Raw genomic sequence first — 19772 nt, 5'->3', positions numbered from 1 at the left:
AGCCGCTCGTTTTGTTCTTGTCTTTGGATTATCCGCAGGGAACCTTGTGGGTGTGTGTGATACGGCCTAGAGCCTTTGGTTATTTGTTTGTTATTTGTGTGTTGTGGTGGTATGTGTGACTCTTTTTCTTTCACAGGAATTTTCTCACGTGGTTTTATCTGGGTAATTTTTTTTATAGTCACTTATGTTTTAGGTGTCAGCTTTATGTATGTTTTTATGTTATTAATGAAATTTACATTACTCCTATAAAAAATCATGAATTAGTGTGATTTTAAAAAAAAAAAAAATCTTCATATGTATATGGCATTGTGACACCACTTGTATGTGTTGTATATGTGCTTATTAAGTTATCAAAAATTAAAGTGAAAATTTGAGTTTTTCAGTAGGATAAGACTGTCATAAGGGTGGCAGGAATTGCTCGTTTTGTTCCTGTCTTTGGATTATTTCGGTGGTTACCATGTGAGTGTGATACGGCCTAGACCCTTTTGTCATTTGTGTGTTGTGATAAGGAATGCATTCTTTAATCTTTTGTCATAAGGATGGCAGGAAATGCTCGTTTTGTTCTTTATTTCTGCCCGCCTACTCTCGATCAAACCGCCTTTGCGAATGGCATTTCATCACACTTTATGTTGACTTAAGATTAACTCAAATTTGTACATCAATAAAATTAATATTCTTAATCACATTGTTTGGTTGGTAGTTTATTCATGTCTACTATCTAATTAATTCTCTTTTCTATATGATTCCCAAAACGTGATCTAGAACGTGCTTCCTAAATCACATTATGTGCTATGATCAAAGACTCCTGAATCATAATACTCTCCTTCTAAGTTAGAAGGTTAGAAATCTCTTATTTTACACTCACATGGTTTCATAAATAAGTCTAGGACTTCGATAATGCCTAGAAGAAACCATGTGGTTATGACATATCGTCAAAATGGTCAAAGACATCTCCATAAGACAACTATGGTGCTTGGATCAAATGACTATTTTGCATTATCTCAATGAGTGAGTTCTCATATGACATGAGTTCGAGAACTCATGTTTAATTGCGTTTAGTGAACTCATCTTCTATTGAGCACCTACGTAATTGCCCTTGTATCTTTTATACTCATGACTCGAGACTAATATCTGAAGAGAAGACATAATATATATAGTATGTACTAATTTTATCAGATTGCCCTATGATAAAAAATAATAATAAAAAAAAAAACATTTAGGATCTATGTATGGGAGAGAAATGTCTCATGAAATCTAACTTCTTTTAGATTACATGCCCTCCATTGCTTATTTCTTGGGCTTATTGTTTAAGTGTATAACATTTAATGAGAGAGCTATAAACAATAATTTTTGCCTTTGGATTAAACTGAATCAATTTAATATTTGAAATGTTGTAAAATATCATCTCATGATTAGGGCACATTTCTAACTCCATGACCACGACCACCCACCTTCACCATTTCACCACTGTCACCACCACACCACCATTGCCCCTGACTGCCACCCCATCCTCCACCGCCATCACCACCTCCACCGTCTCACTATCGCCGCCACCGCCACCGCTACTACCATATTATTAACTGTCATCACTATCACCACCAGAGCCACCACCACCTGCCTCCACCCTTTCATTGTCTCAACGCTACAACCTCCATCACCACCACCACCGCCATCACCCTCATTATGATCACTACCACTTCCACAATCCTCGCCACCTCTCAAACACCATTTTTGAAACCATCCCTCACGGCCATTGTTAACACATTAGCCTCTGCCATAGTTGCCGCAACCACCACACCCCTACCTCGTTATTGCCACCACCAATATTCCACCACTACTAACATCTCTATTGTCACCATTACTACCAGCACTTCAATCACCATTGCTACCAACACCACTATCATAGCAACCATCATCTTTACCACCACCGCCGCCGCCGCCATTTTAATTGTTTTACAAAAACATTACTATCAAACACAAATTTAATACTTTTTTTGTTTGACATTTTAGATTTTGATACTAGACGCGTTTTTAATGCTTTCATTTCAAAAAATCATTCTTAGATTAAACTATCTGATGTGATAATGCAAAATCTTATTTGTCGTTTTGTTTTATAAAATAGTTGTCCAAAAATTATTTTGTAAAACAATACCGTATGGATCCTTAAATGTTTTTTAGTTTTGTTTGTAAAATAGGGTACCAAACAGCCCTAAACTTTGGAAGTATATTTGGACAAGAGGCTGTAAAGTTTCCAGTGACAAAGAATATAATCCCCATAGACCAAGACTATGGTAACTAATCATGTTTAATGTTTAATCAATAAAGCGTGCAATATAGGCATCAAGGCCAAGACAGAATAAAGCCGGGCACAATTTCATCAAACCAAGCCCATTGGGGCTTTTGCCTAAAGGGATAAATATAATGTTGAGCTTACTTACAAAATGAGTTATGTCGAGAGTGCATTCTATACAAGGAAAGTAAAAGATCTTTCGTGATCTGGCATTCGTGTCGTGTTTTTCGTGTTCGTGTCATTTTCATGTCATACCCGATATCTTAACAGGTTGTGTCGTGTAACATCCATTAAAATAAACGAGTAAAATGACCCGACCCGAAATCGACCCGATAATATTAACAGGTAATATGACCCGACCCGTTACCCATTAAGGAAAATATATTTTAAACCAATAAATAATCAAATGAAAAATATAATATCTAAGAAAAGACTTAGAGTACTTGGATCTAACGAAGGACATGACACAGGATCGAGCACAATGGCGTTCTAAGATTTATATAGCCGATCCCACTCAGTGACTTGGATTTTCCAAGTCTCCAACCGAGAAGTTTTCCTCACTCGGGAAATTAAGGGAACACTACCCCAACCTACATGCTCCACTCAGAAAGCTTCAACATACAAGCTTCAACAAAAGAAAATTCAAAGAACTTAGCGAAGAAGGCTTTGGTGTAATTAACACAATACGTTGAAATGAAGGAAAGCTTATTTATTGATATCCCCGATAAGCTACAAATATGGACATATACATAAGTCAAAATAAACACACAAGAGGGAGCCTTCACAAAGGTTGCTTAGGAGAAGTCTCAGCAGTCGGTAGAGCCCCAGAAAGAGAAGGCACCAGAGGGGGATCATTTGGAGCCTCAGTACTGGACAGACCCCTAGAAGGAGGAGGCATCAGAGGTTGATCATTCGGAGCTTCATTACGCGGTACAGCCCCAGAAGACGAAGGCAATAAATGCCTTTGGAACAAATCCACAAATCTTTGATGATCAAGTAAAACCTGACCATCAGTTTCCTTCATCTGGTCAAGCTTCCTCTTCATGTTTGTAGCATAGTCATGTGCGAGCCGGTGCAACTGTTTATTCTCATGCTTGAGTCCTCTAATCTCCTGTTTGAGACTCATCACTTCAGCCGCCAATGATTCAACTTGGCGGGTTCGAGCAAATAGGCGTTGGGCCATATTAGACACAGAACCTGCACACTGAACACTGAGAGCCAGCGAATCCTTAACAGCTAACTCATCAGACCGTTTGGAAAGTAGTCTGTTATCTTTGGGAGTGAGAAGGTTCCTGGCCACCACCGCAGCGGTCATATCATTCTTCATCACGGAATCCCCAACGGTAAGAGGACCAGTAGGGGAGACGAAGGATGGGCGCCATATGTTGTCTGGAGAAGGCGAGGCTGCCTCTTCAACAAGGTTCAAGTCAAAACGACGGTCGGAGGGGCCAGACATTTTCAAAGGTGTTGAAGAGAGAAGAGGTCGGACAAATCAAGATCTTAGAAGTGCAAGAATGAAGCTTCTACTGGTGGAGATTCAAGTGTGCTTTGGAACTTAATGCCAGCCCCTATAAAAATCTGCACTCGACGGAGCTTCAGAAATCGAAGAGGCGCCTGCTCAGAAATCGAAGAGGCGTTTGCTTTCTCAAAAGCTGGGCTGCTTAGAGATCACGAGGGTTGATCTCAGAAATCGAAGAGGCGTTTGCTTTCTCAAAAGTTGGGCTGCTCAAAGACCACGAAGGCCGATCTCAGAAATCGAAGAGGCGCTCGCTTTCTCAAAAGCTGGGCTCCCCAGAGACCACGAGGGCCGATCTCAGAAATCGAAGAGGCACCTACTTTTCCAGCCTTGTCAGCACCTGTCACACGCACACTCAGCTTTGCGAAAATTATGGGCATTCTGTCGAAGACTTCTGGGGAAGTAGAAAACACATGAATCTTACTGTTCAATCACCCACTTCCCACACGCAACAATAGCTCATGGGTACCACAGATAACTTTGCCAAAGTTCTCTGCCAAAGTTGAGCACGTGAAGCTTGCAGCTCCCACTACATCACTCTGACCAATAAGGGTAAAAGAATAGCAAAGAAACAACACTAACAAAGTTTAGACCCATAAATTTTGAAGGTCTAGCTACCATATTATTACCCACAAGGGTAAAGGAACAGTACCACTGCTGGATAATTGGAAAGTCCCTGTGTGTCAACCTCTGTGCTTCATGGCAAGGTAGCCTAGCAAACATGCCCAACCTTTACTCACATTCGAGAAAACACTCCCAATAAGATTGCTTGCTCCAAAATCGAAGAGGCACCGTCCTCCGAATCTCGAGAGCCAGACTTCCAACATGACTACTTTCTTAAAAATCAAAGAGAGGGTAAAGGAACAGTACCATTGCTGGATAATTGGAAAGTCCCTGTGTGTCAACCTCTGTGCTTCGTGGCAAGGTAGACTAGCAAACATGCCCAACCTTTACTCACATTCGAGAAAACACTCCCAACAAGATTGCTTGCTCCAAAATCGAAGAGGCACCGCCCTCCGAATCTCGAGAGCCAGACTCCCAACATGATTACTTTCTTAAAAATCGAAGAGACACTGCTCCCCGAATCTTCGAGAGCCAGACCCCCAGCATGATTGCTTTCTCAAAAATCGATGAGGCATCGTTCTCCGAATCAATCGAAGAGGCGCTCGCTTTCTCAAAAGCTGGGCTGCTCAAAGACCACGAGGGCCGATCTCAGAAATCGAATAGGCACCTACTTTTCTAGCCTTGTCAGCACCTGTCACACGCACACTCAGCTTTGCAGAAATTATGGGCATTCTGTCGAAGACTTCTGGTGAAGTAGAAAGCACATGAATCTTACTGTTCAATCACCCACTTCCCACACGCAACAATAGCTCATGGGTACCACAGATAACTTTGCCAAAGTTCTCTGCCAAAGTTGAGCACGTGAAGCTTGCAGCTCCCACTACATCGCTCTGACCAAGAAAGGTAAAAGAATAGCAAAGAAACAGCACTAACAAAGTTTAGACACATAAATTTTGAAGGTCTAGCTACCTTATTATTACCCACAAGGGTAAAGGAACAGTACCACTGCTGGATAATTGGAAAGTCCCTGTGTGTCAACCTCTGTGCTTCGTGGCAAGGTAGACTAGCAAACATGCCCAACCTTTACTCACATTCGAGAAAACACTCCCAACAAGATTACTTCCTCAAAAATCGAAGATACACTGCTCTCCGAATCTCGAGAGCTAGACCCCCAGCATGATTGCTTTCTCAAAAATCGAAGAGGCATCGTTCTCCGAATCTCGAGAGCCAGATACCACAGACCACTTTTTCAAAGTGCTCTGACAGAGTTAAAACATGTGAAACTGGCAGCTCCCACTACCGTGCTATGACCAAGCAGGGTAAAGGAATAGCATTACTACTTGTTGTTAGGGAGACTCCTATATATGTCGACCTCCATCCCCAACGGACAGGCAGACCTGCAAAAATGCTCAACCCTTCATCATATCTGAGAGGGCACTCCCAACGAAGCCTTTCGAAATATTCAGCTTTCTTTCCCCCCGATAATACCTCTGCAAACAAGCTATACTAGAGCAAGAATATCTCATATCATCAGGGTTAAAAGCAAGAGTATCCCATATCATGCTTTTTCCCTGTCTTTTCCTTTGGCCTTGTTTTTACCTGCAAGACAAGGAGAAAGAGAGCAATCAGTCAGCACTTGGAATCAAGCTTCCAGCCAGGAACTGACTGCCTGGAACCCCTTACCTGATTACTTACCTGGCATTGCTCTCGAGTACTCATCTTCAACATCTTATGTTTCCAGGGAAGATTCCGCATCTGCTTGAGGAACAGATAGGGCAAGTGCGAAGGATACAAGGAAGCATGTGGAGACAAGCGTAACAGCACACGTGCCGATACATCCATTACTCTGTCAAAAGCAAAAGTATCCCATATCAGCAGGGTGGAACGTACTCTAGATTTGATGGACTTGTTTTGACCCTCAAATTCTTCAGTCGGCCTTATACTCTGGAGGAAACCAGAAAACCCTCCAGCTCAGTTCAAGAATAAGCCTGTGGAAAGTTACTTCTTCAAAAGCAAAAGTATCTCATATCATCTCTTCTCATTTTTCTTCTCTTTATCCTTCATGCTGCTGCAAGATGGGGAGAAGGTGAACAATCAGTCGGAGCTCTGATTGCTTACCTTGTCTGTCACCTCTTTCAGCAGACCCATTAGCTCAGCTTGGGGGACTCCTACTACATGGTTTGTATCGCGCTTGACCAAGCCTGGAACTACAAGTAAGCTTCAAGTGAAATTGATACATTACCTTGTGCATCTCCACCAGTTAAAGATACCACCCCTGGATGGAGGAAGAGTACTTCCAGAGAAGATGCCACATCTACCTATGAGACAGATAAGGCAAGTCAAGACAACACCACACTCCGATACTTAGAAGTTTCGTGATTACGAGATCATTCTCCCACAATATTTCCTAATGTCATTTGTACTAAATCATTCACTTGTACTCACTAAAGTAGAGCTTGAACCTATGTACTTGTGTAAACCCTTCACAATTAATGAGCACTCTTCTATTCCGTGGACGTAGCCAATCTGGGTGAACCACGTACATCTTGTGTTTGCTTTCCTATCTCTATCCATTTATATACTTATCCACACTAATGACCGGAGCAATCTAGCGAAGATTACAAAAAGCGACCGTTTTCGCTACCTAGGATCTATCTTGCAAGAGAACGGAGAATTAGATGGAGATCTCAACCATAGAATACGAGTTGGATGGATGAAGTGTAAGAGTGCATCCGGCGTGTTGTGTGACCGTCGTAGGCCACTGAAGCTCAAGGGAAAATTTTATAGGACGGCAATAAGGCCAGCGATGTTGTATGGCACAGAATGTTGGGCGGTGAAGCATCAACACGTACACAAAATGGGTGTAGCGGAGATGAGGATGCTTCGTGGGATGTGTGGGCACACGAGAAAGGATAAGATTGGGAATGAGGATATTCGAGGTAAAGTAGGAGTAGCCGAAATTGTAGGAAAGATGAGAGAAAATCAGCTCCGGTGATTTGGACATGTGCAAAGAAGGCCGACTGACGCTCCGGTTCGAAGATGTGACTACGGGACAGAGGTTCAGGGCCGAAGGGGTAGAGGAAGACCTAGGAAAACTTTGGAAGAGACTCTAAGAAAAGACTTAGAGTACTTGGATCTAACGGAGGACATGACACAAAACCGAGCGCAATGGCGTTCTAGGATTCATATAGCCGACCCCACTTAGTGGGAAAAGGCTTTGTTGTTGTTGTTGTTGTTGTTGTTGTTGTATGTATGTCTTCTTAGTTCTTGCCTATACAAATACTATATTAGTTTATTTTAATTTTGGACAACAATATGTTAAGTAAAATTTATCTTAGTAATGATAATAAGGAACTCTCATAATAAAAATAAATAATGACTAAAACTCTTTTTTTAAAACTTATATAGAATAATAATACAAAACTATATATTTAATATAGAATATATTGTACATATTAATATGGCTATTGTATAATAAATCTTTTAGTAATTAAACTTTAAAATGATCAAAATAAATTTTTTCTTAACGGGTCGAAACGGGTTACCCACGTGTTACCCGCGTGTATACCCGTTATTAACGGATTCTTAACGGGTCACCCGATAATGACCCGATAAGTTATCATGTTGAACCGAAACCCGTTATTTTCGTGTCGTGTCAGAAATTGCCGGGTCTACGTGTCATATTGAGTTGGACTACTCTTTATATTGTTAATTGTTTTATAGTGAAACCTTAACTTCTTCCATAATATCCTAACAGGTTACACCTTTCTCGACCACAGTATACATGTTAGGCTGCTACACGTGACGAAGCATGTTGAGAGTGAGTCCTACATCAAGGAAGGAACCTTACACATGTTTATAAGAAGTTGATCCACTCGCTATGTTCCAAATTTAGTTTTATGACGAAACCTCAACTTCTTCAGTTTCTTTTACGATCAATCTCTTCAATTTCAAATTTGATTAATAAACCAGCCAAATTGGGTAGGAAATGACAGAAGCAATCAAATAGCAACAAGCAATCATATTGATGATACTTTATAGCAACCAACCCTGCTTTGTATCTCTATGTAAAATCATTTGCCATGTACTTGATTCTATACACCCAAATTACATCCGATCTTGGAGGTTACAAGGTGTTGTCTATTATCGACACAAACATTCCTCTTGCATCGGTCTCCAAGACTCCAACTACATACTATTTGACTTTCGTGTAGTTTCTGCAACAATTCAATTACAAAAAATGATCTTGTAAATGGCTGCTTCTGCATACTGGCAATAACTGAAGGGCTCGCCTGCATTTGAAACATGTCTGCACCAAAAGATGATTTGCATAAGGAAAATAATAGCAACAATGTTCTCGCCGATTAATATATAGCCAATAAAACTGTTCAACAGCATGTAAATGAACACTTGAAAACACAGTAAGTAAAAGAAAGAAGCAAGCAATTGCATATGCATATAACAATAGATGGTAGACAATTAAACCTTTTCAGATCCCTAAAATCAATTTGTGATCTTCGGTGCCCACAGGAATCCGACACCATGGACAATGATAAATCTTTGGTTTGCATTTGCTACATATCTGCACCGAGGGGAAGAAAAATCAATGTCTTCTCAGCAATCACAACATATCTGTACTGAAAACTCAACTAAAAAAGCACCTGATGCCCGCAATACAAGACCATGTTCACTGAATTACCGACGCACAATGTACAATCCTGTACAAGACCATGCAAAATGTTATTCTGGTAATAAATCGTAGAATCATCGTAACATAAAGTTGCAAACACACGAAATTACCCATAAAAAATGCACATAAAAGCTTCAAGGGTTTCAAATTCAACACAAGAGTCACAATTACAAAATTACAATCATCAAAGCACTAAATACTCTTAGTTACCACTTTCAAATTTAGGTTACAATACAAGGACTGTACAGAACAGAACAATAAAAAAACCAGTCAAACTATGCCGTACACAAAAGACCGGCAGCAACAATAGACCTAAGCTTAATCTCATGTGATGCCTGTCTTACAGGGTTTTGAATTCAACTCAAAAGTAGCAACCACAAAACTATAAACATCTACGTAGTAAATACTCAGTTACCACATTTAAGTTTAGGTTATTATACTTTATTGTTCATGAGTACCCCTTTCATAAATACATCAAAATATATCTACATATATTAAAATGAACTTCTGATGTGCAATATGACGTTTTTCACCTCCGAATCCAAATTCCCTTGATAATACCAGTACCAGTTTCTTTAGAAGAACTGTGAACAAAATTTAGATGTGTCAGCTTAAAAGTCTGCATACCTCATTCTCATTGGTAGAATTTACAGCAGGTGGAGCCCTCTTAAAAGTCTGACCACTGTCCATTTAAAAGAAAATATATATGAAAATGATGTCAACAGGTAATCAACAGCTTTTCACGATAAGAAATATAGAGGACATTGCGAGGGCAACCATTTGGTAAAATTGCCATTCCAACCACTGCCTGTTTTAAAAGAAGAAATTACACATGAAGAATGGTGTCAACAGGTAATCAAATGTTTTAACAGATGAGAAATATCGAGAACACTAGTACCCTGACATAGATAAGTTTCTTGTTGCGTTATACTGAGAAGGAATTTTCATCAGAGTTGCTTGTGTAAATTCGGCCTTCTTTTGTGAAGGTGGCACATTCTTTGTCACAATGTCCATAAAATTCACAAACTACAAACAAAAGAGATGTGCTTTCCTATTCAGTATTTTCCAATAATCAATAAGCCAAAATCATGAGTAAGAAACAAGAATTAATGAAAGTCTAAGCTCTTACATGGAGATTATCAAATGCCCGACTACGAGTAGAGTCACCAAGTCTCTTCATGATGTCCCAGGGTCCATCACCAACACCAACTAATATAATTGATAAAGGGAACTTGCTGCGATAAAAGAAGCATACCAAATCAAAAATGGTTGGGCATGTTAATGTTAAAACGAATTTTAACCTTCCTTGTGAGCTGTGACTCACAGGTACATTCTGTATTATGGAATAAAACCTATTTACACCAATGAAGAAGATGATGCAGTGAGAGAAAGAGATGAAGAGTGCAGAGAATATGACTCTGCAAATGTTTTCACTGTTTCATTCCACCGAGAGTGAGAGAGGAAAAGTCTCTCTCCTCTTAATTGCAATTACAATTTAAACTTGGCAATATTCAAATTACATCCAACCAATCCTAGCCATCCATCTTACATCCTATGAGATGAAGACACATATACACTCACTTGTTTAAGACCTATGAGACATAATAAGAAAGCATACACATAATCCTAGCAATATGAGCTAGAAACCAACTGCCACATCAGATCACAATTTACACACTAACAGCCCCCTTTAAATTGTGGAATGATTTAACTCCAAGAAGTTCCCTCAGATAATTGAATTGTTCCCTTGCCAATGCCTTTGTAAAAATATCAGCAATTTGCTCTTTCGTAGGATAGTGCAACAGCTCAATTACTCCTTGCTGCAGTGCTTCCTTTATGAAATGGTATCTCCTGTTGATGTGCTTTGTCTTCTGATGAAAGATAGGATTTTTAGTGATAGCTATGGCTGAAGTATTGTCACAATTCATTGGTGTTGCAACTGTTTGCATTTCACCAAAGTCCTCCAAAACAAATCTCAACCAAGTAGCCTGTGCAGTTGCTTCAGATGCACTAATGTACTCTGCTTCAGCTGTGGATAACGCAACACATTGTTTCTTGACTGAAGACCAAGAGAAAACTCCACTGCCAAACATAAAGGCATACCCATATGTACTTTTCATATCATTTTCAGAACCGCTCCAGTCACTGTCACAAAATCCCACTACGATTGCCCTTTCACCTTTCTTGTATTCCAAGCCAAAATCAAGAGTTCCTCGAACATATCTTCGTACTCTCTTTGATGTCCCAAAGTGCTTGTTGGTTGGACAGTGCATAAACCGTGATAGCAGACATGCAGCATACATTATATCAGGTTTAGTTGCTGTGAGATACAGCAAACTGCCTACAATTTGTCTATATTGAGCTTCATCTGCAGTCCCACTTCCATCTTCTTTTCTCAATTTATCACCTGGAACCAATGGAGTACTCACTGACTTACAATCTTGAAGTCCAAATTTCTTCAGTAGAGAGGAAGCATACTTTCTCTGATGAATGAAAATATATTCCTCAGTTTGCATTACTCCCATACCAAGAAAGTGATGTAGGAGTCCAAGGTCAGTCATCTCATATTTGAGCATCATATCAGATTTAAAAACATCCATCAATTCCTGATAACTTCCAGTGTATATTATATCATCAACATAAATGGTTACTATAATCATTTCTGAATCTTTCCTCCACTTGGTATACAAAGTTGCTTCGCTGGTGCTTTTCTTAAACCCACAGAGTGTAAGATATGAGTCTATTTCACCATACCAGGCCCTTGGTGCCTGCTTCAGACCATACAGTGCTTTATGTAACCTGTTGACCTTATCTTGCTCTCCTTGTACAATAAACCCATCTGGTTGATCCATATACACTTCCTCTTCTAGCACACCATTCAAGAATGCCGATTTTACATCCAATTGAAACAGCTTCCATTTGTTCTTTGCTGCCAGTGCAATTAATGTTCTGATTGTATCCAACCTTGCAACAGGTGCAAATGTTTCATTATAATCAATTCCGGACTTTTGTGCATAGCCTTTTGCAACAAGCCTAGCCTTGTTCTTTCAAACTGATCCATCCAGATTCAATTTAGTTTTGTACACCCATTTCACACCAATCACAGGTTTATCAAATGGTCTTTTCACTAATTCCCAAGTCTTATTTTTCTCAATCATGCTAATTTCATCTTCCATGGCTTTCTTCCATGCTTCATCCTGTGCAGCTTCATAATAGGATTCTGGTTCAACAATACACACATGACATCTTTCATAGATTTCACTCAAATTTCTATATCTCAGAGGAGTATGATCAACCTGACGTGTAGAAATTGAGTCACTAGCACTTCCTGACTCAATGAATGGAAAATTTGTAATTTGAGTCTGAGAACCTTCAATAACAACTTGTTCCATGAAATCAGAATCCTCATCAGCTTCTTTCATCTCTGGAGATTCACTTGCAACAAATGGAATGTACACTTCTTTGATCTTCTGTTTATCCCAATCCCATTTACCATTTTCATCAAAAATAACATCTCTTGAAAGGATTACTTTCTAAGTTTCAGGATTAAGTAATCTGTACCCCTTTTCACAAGTGCCATATCCAATAAAAATACCAATGACACTTGTTTCATCCAACTTATGTCTCAGATTTCCTGGAATAAGATAATAACCTAATGAGCCAAACACTCTCAAGTGTTAAATTCCAGGTTTTCTTCCACTGAATTTATCAAAAGGTGTCACATTTTCCAATGCTTTTGTAGGACATCTGTTGAGCAAATAGACAGATGTAACCACAACTTCACCCCAAAGACTATAAGGAAGACCTTTCTCATGAAGCATACACTTTGCCATCTCCACTATAGTTCTGTTTTTCCTCTCTGCAACTCCATTCTGTTGTGGAGAGTATGCAACAGTAAGCTGCCTCTCCAAACCCAAAGCTTCACAAAACTGTTCAAACTCATTTTAGATGAATTCTCCTCCTCTATCTATTCTCAATTTCTTCACAGAAAAGCCACTTTGAAGTTCCACCATAGCTTTGAATTTCTTGAATACATGAAAGACATCTGACTTGTGTCTCAAGAGATATATCCAGCACATCCTCAAATAATCATCAATGAATGTAAAAAATTATCTATTTCCACTCATGATTGGTGTTTGCATAGGGCCACACACATCTGAGTGTATGAGTTCCAATGGCATTCTTGCTCTCCAAACTGACTCCCTTGGAAATGACACTCTATGATTCTTACCAAATGCACATCCCTGACATACACCTTCACTGTCATGCATTTCAGGTAACCCAAGAACCATATCATGCTCCTGCAATTGTTACAGACTCCTATAATTCAGGTGACCAAACCGTTTATGCCACATTGTACTACTCTGATGCACATTGGTTTTCAATACCAAGTGATTGTTTGATTTGAACACAAATGGAAAGCATATATTCCCCTTTTGCTTCACACTAACCACTAAATTTGTCAGAGTTCTGTCATAAAAAATATCCACCTTATAATCACCAAATACCAGAAAATACCCATGTTCAGTCATCTGCCCAACACTGAGTAGGTTCTCTGCAATTCCAGGTACCAACATAACTTATCTTATGTACCTTTTCCCTTTATCAGTGTCAATGACTAAGGTTCCTTTGCCTTTCACATCAACAAGAACTCATATGCCAACTTGCACTTTTGCCTTAATACTTCTATCAATTTCCACAAGTAACTCCTCTCTGGAAGTCATATGGTTACTGCACGCACTATCTATATACCAGGCATCACTCACAGCCTTCACTTCAGCTGATTGCTTAACCATAAACAGATTTCCAGGTTCTCCCATCTTATTTGCAAAGTTCTTTTGTTCTACCACTTTGTTTGTAAAATTTCCTTGCTGGACATTCTTGTTGAGATTACAAACTCTGGCAATATGACCAAGTTTCCCACACTTGTGACATTTAATCTTCCCTTTTAACCAACATTCTCCATAGTGAAGTTTATTACAATATTTACAAGCACCTCCAGAGTTATTTGCTTCATTCCTGACACCCGGAGTGAACCTGTTAGTCCACTGCTTCCCTTTGAACTTGAAATTCTTCTGAGATTTCGATCCACCATTATTGGTAAACTGATTACCAACTTTATTGTTCTTAGATGAAATATCTAAGCTAGAAAATGCACGTTCAGTGCTATTCTCTTCATGCCTAGTTAATCTCAATTCATACCCTTTCAGGATGGCAACCACATCTTGTGCATCAATTACATCAATATCTTTAGTATTTTCAATAACAGAAGCAATACTATCATATGATTTAGATAAACTGATCAACAACTTTTGCACAATTCTTTGATTACTAAGATCTTCACCATACTTTTCATCTGATTTATCAAATCAAACAACCTAGCTAAATATGCAGCTAGAGATTCACTTTCACCTATACGAGTATATTCAAAATCACGACGAAGACCTTGTAATTTCACAGATCGTACCTGTTTATCTCCTACGAACCCTTGCTTCAGAATATCCCAAGCTGCCTTCGCAGTTTCTAGAGTTGCAATCCGTGGAAAATTTTGGTCCGACACTGCTCCTTGAATGATTCCAAAAGCCCTCGCATCCTTGACCAAATTTTCACGATGCAATTTCATCTCCACCTCTGCTATCTCACCCTCCTCCTTCGCTGGAGGTAGAAAACCCATCTCAACAATGCTCCACATCTCGTGAGATCGAAAAATTGTTTTCATTCAAATTTGCCAGAAATCGAAGTTCTCTATGTTGAATATCGGAGCGCGAAGCTCTCCTCCACCAGATCCAACCATGTTAGATTAAGATCTCACTCTCACTAACTTTCTCTGCAACGAAATGTTGCTAGAACAAACCCTCATAAAATCTACGCCCAATAAATCAGACCTAACAAGGCTCTGAGGCCATGTTAGTGTTAAAACGAATTTTAACCTTCCCTGTGAGCTGTGACTCACATGTACGTTCTGTATTATGGAATAAAACCTGTTTACACCAATGAAGAAGATGATGCAGTGAGAGAAAGAGATGAAGAGTGCAGAGAATATGACTCTGCAAATGTTTTCACTGTTTCATTCCACCGAGAGTGAGAGAGGAAAAGTCTCTCTCCTCTTAATTGCAATTACAATTTAAACTTGGCAGTATTCAAATTACATCCAACCAATCCTAGCCATCCATCTTACATCCTATGAGATAAAGACACATATACACTCACTTGTTTAAGACCTATGAGACTTAATAAGAAAGCATACACACAATCCTAGCAATATGAGCTAGAAACCAACTGCCACATCAGATCACAATTTACACACTAACAGGGCGAACAAAAAATTATTATTAAGACAAAGTTTACTACTCACCTTGCTTCAACAATGGCATCAATTGTCTTCTGCTTCTGCACACCAAGCTTTGTCACATATTATCAACACTTCAAGTTAGTCACAAATCATAAAATGCAGAAAGCAAGCATGTGTTTTGAAGCTAAAAACAAGTTGATTTGTAGCATGACTGGCCCTCTTGTTGCATATTCAACTAAAGAAAACGATATTTAGGCAAAATACCTGACCGCTCGTAATTATCAACAGGACATGGAATTGGCCACCACTCTTCTCAACGATAGACATGGCCATTTGAATTATAGGTGCAAATGAAGTTGGACCTGCCAGAAATAAGAATTACGAAGAATGACTAATTAGAGAATATGAAGACTTCTTGAACAATAAGAAGAATAAATACCTAGGATGCAATGCAACAGTAAAACCTGCAAGTTGTAGAAAAGGAACAATTTTCCTGTAGGTTGTCAATACTTCCTCAAATCCGTTGCAAAGTCTGTCATCCGGATAAAAACTGAAGACATCTTCATCATGGGTTGTCTCTGAAAGTTAGAAAAACAGTGTTTCTCAACCCGATGTTCCAAAGAATAAAATCATTGAGAAACAAAAGGTAAGTAATCATTTAATAATTACCATCTCCAAAGCCAAAACATGGAATTAAGTTATCCTCATCGAAATCAGCCAAGATTTTTCCAATAGTGGATATCGCCTGTTCATAGGGATTTGGACCACAATCCCCAATGTGGTGCAAGCTTCTTGTGTTAAATGACCTTCCACCTATTTACAGAACAAATTTCAGCATGTTTCACTGCTGCAACACACAGCATAGTACATATATTTCAAGAGATTGAAGGCTTAACCTGTCCACTCATTGCTCTTTGTGAAATCTATACCCACAATAAGATTGGAAGACTCGAGACCAGCATGTTCAAGAGCCCGAGTCACCTGCAATCAGAAAAATAAACACATTTGAGTCAGAAAAACTGAACATTTGTGGTAGGTAAGGAAATCTCAACGACAAAGGAAAGCTTGCAGAAAATACTGCATGACAGTGCCAGTCTTACCTCAATCAGGGAATTGTAATAGCTCTGAGTTTCTTCAGAAGCTGGCAAATGGGCTTGAGGATATCCACTCTTTGAAGAAGGCCTTGATTGAGACGACTTCGCCCTCCCCTGCATTGTTGAAATGCATCCACCCATTACCTCAACTCTCAACAGAAATTCTCCAATTCTAGACCAGCAATCACAATGCAGGAGGAACCTACCACAAATCAAAACCCAGAAAGATGAAAAACTTGAATCAAAAGCTGCAATACACACAAACACAAGCATTGACGAACATTTGACTAATTTTAGGCTAAAACATGTTCAAGATTGGATCCCAAAATTTTCAAAAAATTGACAGATTCCTAAGGATATTGAATTGCAGATTCTATTCAATGACAGACATGTCCTTCTCAGTTAAGTAATCTCCAATTAGCAACATAGTAGACAACCAAGTACCATAATCCTAAGATCATGTATAGGATTACTCTGTCAACCAGCCTGTGAACGAAATGAATTTTGCCCCCGTATCGGTGGCCTTGAAATGCCCCCCCCCCCCCCCAATTAACTTTACATGTTCACAGAAATTCCCCAATTTTAGAAAACTCTTCCTGTCACTTCACAATGCAGAACGCACCACAAAACCAAGAAAAGGAAAACCTTGTATCCAAACAAGAAGTCACGTATACACACACTCCAATTTCAGACGAAGTACCCTTCCCGTCACCTCACAATGCAGAACCCACCACAAAACCCCAAAAAACAAAAACCCTTGAATCCAAACTGCAAGAACACACTCACACACATACAGACTGATCATATGGAATTCCAGATAAAGGAAGCTTACAAAATCTCCTTGAAAATTTGTAATTTTCTTGCAAACCAAACACCAAAGGTAGTGTTGGATATGATTGATTCATGTTTTTTTCTATTCGGTGACATAACATGTGCCTTCACAGTTACGTAATCTCCAATTAGCGACTTAACCGATGAGATGACTCAGAACTACGTGGCCTGTAGATAAGGGCAGTCAGGATGCGGCTTTATCATAAAGCCAGTTAGGATGCTTTTCCAGGTGGCCAAAGTCGGAGCCAGGACGGTTTTCCGGGTAGCCTACAGCTGCGAACCAAAGTCAAGATCTGTCCGAATTTCAACAGAACCTCATCTATGGTTTAAAAGTTTGAATTTTTATTACAAATCATAAAGAAACAGCATAAGTGTAAGCTTTAGCTTCCCAAAAAAAACAAAATCACTGCAGAATATACAGCATATCATTCAATCACATATCCTATAAGAACATCGATCTTTCAGTATCCCAAGTAAATCAAAACATAGAATTCATCACCTCGATCTTCGATCTGTGATTTGCTCAATCTTAATTTCTATAAGTAGAAAAATTTGAAGCGATAAATATATACCTTTTTCACTTGGACTAATCAGCCAAAAACGGCAGTTAACGATCGAGTGTGATGGAACACCGAACACGCCCGCCAAAAAAACGAAAAAGGGTGGAAATGGAAAAGTAATGAGAGTTGAACCCAAAACCCTGTTATGTCCTCTTTCGTGGTTTCGAATTTTTGTCCGTCGGGGCAATGTAGACAATATGCACGCTTTCACGGTGTTGCAAAAGCAGGGGACAGATCTTCGGGCCCACTATCCTTCCTTTTAAATGATGACACGTGTAAATTCCTGTCATCGTAAATTACGCATTCCAATATATAGAGCACGTACAAGAAAAACCTTTGCGAAGAAGTTCACCGTCGGCCGGTGCCCACCTCCCCCGCGGCACCTCCCTTCCTGCGACGCTGTCGTTCATGTCCTCCGCCAACGAAAGAGAGAGAGGAAGGGGGCTCTCGTTCTGTTGGCTCTCGCTCTGTTGTCTGCATTGGGTGGCGGTCAGGAGGGCGGGGGGAGGGGTTTGGCCGCGTCAGCTCCGATTCCGGCAACACACTCCACATCCCCAGATCTGGAATTTTTCTCCCTCCTTCTCTCTCTTTCTGCCCTCCGGATCGGTTTCTCTCTCTATCCTCCTAGGACAAGGCATTAGTGGAGAGAGAAATACTTCGGCAACGGGTAATTAAGCGGCAGGTTCAGTATAAACTGGGATTCATTTTTCCTTTAAGTGCTTTCGGCCCTGGAAGATAGAGAGAGAAACTGAGATAGAGGGGAGAGAGAGAGAGAGAGAGAGAGAGAGAGAGAGAAGTCATATCAGTCGAGGGGGAGTAATCGGGTTGTCCGAGCCGGCGGCAGCCGTTTCTGTTTTTGGTCTTGAGGGGTAAAAAGGGAAGTTCATTACTTATCGGGTAAAAAAGCGGTACAGAAAGGTTTGTTTTGTTTTTTGTGAAAGGCGGCACAGAAAGGTTAACTCAATACAATTAATTTTGAAGAGTATATCAAAAGCAAATGATATTTATAATATAGGTAGTTAAAACTGATGTTGTAGGTCACCTGATGCTGCTGCTTTGTTGATCCTGTCTTGTTCAATGAAGTGTGTTTCCTCTCAAAAAAAAAAAAAAAAAATTAACGACAAAAAAAATCTAGGATATAGATATATTAAATAAGTAAAAAGATAAGGTAGAGTGCATTCTACTTCTTTATACTAGCATATGGGCACACAAAGTGTATGAGAAAATATTTTTTTTTTGTTTTCAAAATAGAAAGAGAGAGGAAGAGAGTGATAGAGAATGTGAGAGTGAGAAGTTTTTTTTTTTTTTTAATTAGAGATATGTTAAAATTATATGTAGGTGAGGCTTTGGAAAAAAAAACAGCAAAATTTGGTTGTGTGAAATGACATTTATGCCCTATAGTTCTTATTTATGTTTGTTTAATTAGAGGGTTAAACTGGTAATTTCATAGGATTTTGATTGACAATGAATGTTTTATTAATTAGTAGAGATTTGTGTTCAACGGCACTTTATACAATATTTTAAAACATTTCAATCTCATACATTTATTTATTATTTCATTTCAATGTCATATATAGAGGTGGGCACTAGCCGGGCCTGGCCCAAAATTGAAAAAACCGGACTGGACCTGTTGGAAAATGAAACGGGAAGGACCGAGCCGGGTAAAATAAAATAAGAGTTGGAATCGGACCTAACTCGGCCTGTTTAAAACAAGCCAATTCCTACGAGTCCACGGGTACTTTTCCCTGTTGTGCTTTCTCTTAACCTACAACAAGCAGCGAACGGATCTACGAAGCTTCAAGAAATTTCAAGTTCCCAAGGCCCTATACGCATGTTTCAACTCAAATTCTTGCAAACAACAACCCATAAATCCAATCAACTACGAAATTAGCAAGAACCCAAAAAACACATACATAATAATGCAATCTTCAACCT

The 19772-nt window shown here is 39.4% G+C and overlaps 1 protein-coding gene across 3 annotated transcripts; it reads right to left on the bottom strand.

Moving 5' to 3' along the window:
* Nucleotides 1-8404: 8404 nt before the first annotated feature.
* On the bottom strand, nucleotides 8405-18188 carry LOC126600290 (E3 ubiquitin-protein ligase RGLG1-like). Of its 3 annotated transcripts, none has more exons than XM_050266875.1 (13): nucleotides 17850-18188; nucleotides 16453-16648; nucleotides 16249-16333; nucleotides 16022-16165; nucleotides 15817-15930; nucleotides 15617-15714; nucleotides 15416-15462; nucleotides 10190-10295; nucleotides 9959-10086; nucleotides 9688-9742; nucleotides 9032-9088; nucleotides 8856-8952; nucleotides 8405-8679 (listed from the first exon to the last, which is right to left on the bottom strand). In XM_050266875.1, exons 2-12 carry the CDS (start codon nucleotides 16585-16587, stop codon nucleotides 8860-8862), a joined length of 1062 nt encoding a protein of 353 aa, XP_050122832.1. In that variant the 5' UTR covers nucleotides 16588-16648; nucleotides 17850-18188; the 3' UTR covers nucleotides 8405-8679; nucleotides 8856-8859. The 3 variants fall into 3 exon arrangements, with proteins under 3 accessions (XP_050122832.1, XP_050122833.1, XP_050122831.1); XM_050266876.1 differs by lacking the exon at nucleotides 17850-18188 and adding an exon at nucleotides 17777-17835; XM_050266874.1 differs by lacking the exon at nucleotides 17850-18188 and adding an exon at nucleotides 17279-17405.
* Nucleotides 18189-19772: the final 1584 nt, after the last annotated feature.

The sequence above is a fragment of the Malus sylvestris genome, chromosome 14 (genome assembly GCF_916048215.2).
Source record: "Malus sylvestris chromosome 14, drMalSylv7.2, whole genome shotgun sequence".
Taxonomy (NCBI): Eukaryota; Viridiplantae; Streptophyta; class Magnoliopsida; order Rosales; family Rosaceae; genus Malus; species Malus sylvestris.
This window is presented reverse-complemented; position numbering and strand designations above follow the sequence as displayed.

What these genes read in the sequence shown, in the direction of transcription:
- LOC126600290 (XM_050266874.1), bottom strand. Translation starts at nt 17,373, where the DNA reads ATGTCACCGAATAGAAAAAAACATGAATCAATCATATCCAACACTACC. An exon ending in GATGCCATTGTTGAAGCAAG is followed by an intron (nt 10,296 to 15,415) that starts GTGAGTAGTAAA and finishes CTTTTATCGCAG; the next exon opens with CAAGTTCCCTTTATCAATTA. An exon ending in TCTTGTATTGCGGGCATCAG is followed by an intron (nt 8,953 to 9,031) that starts GTGCTTTTTTAG and finishes CCCTCGGTGCAG; the next exon opens with ATATGTAGCAAATGCAAACC.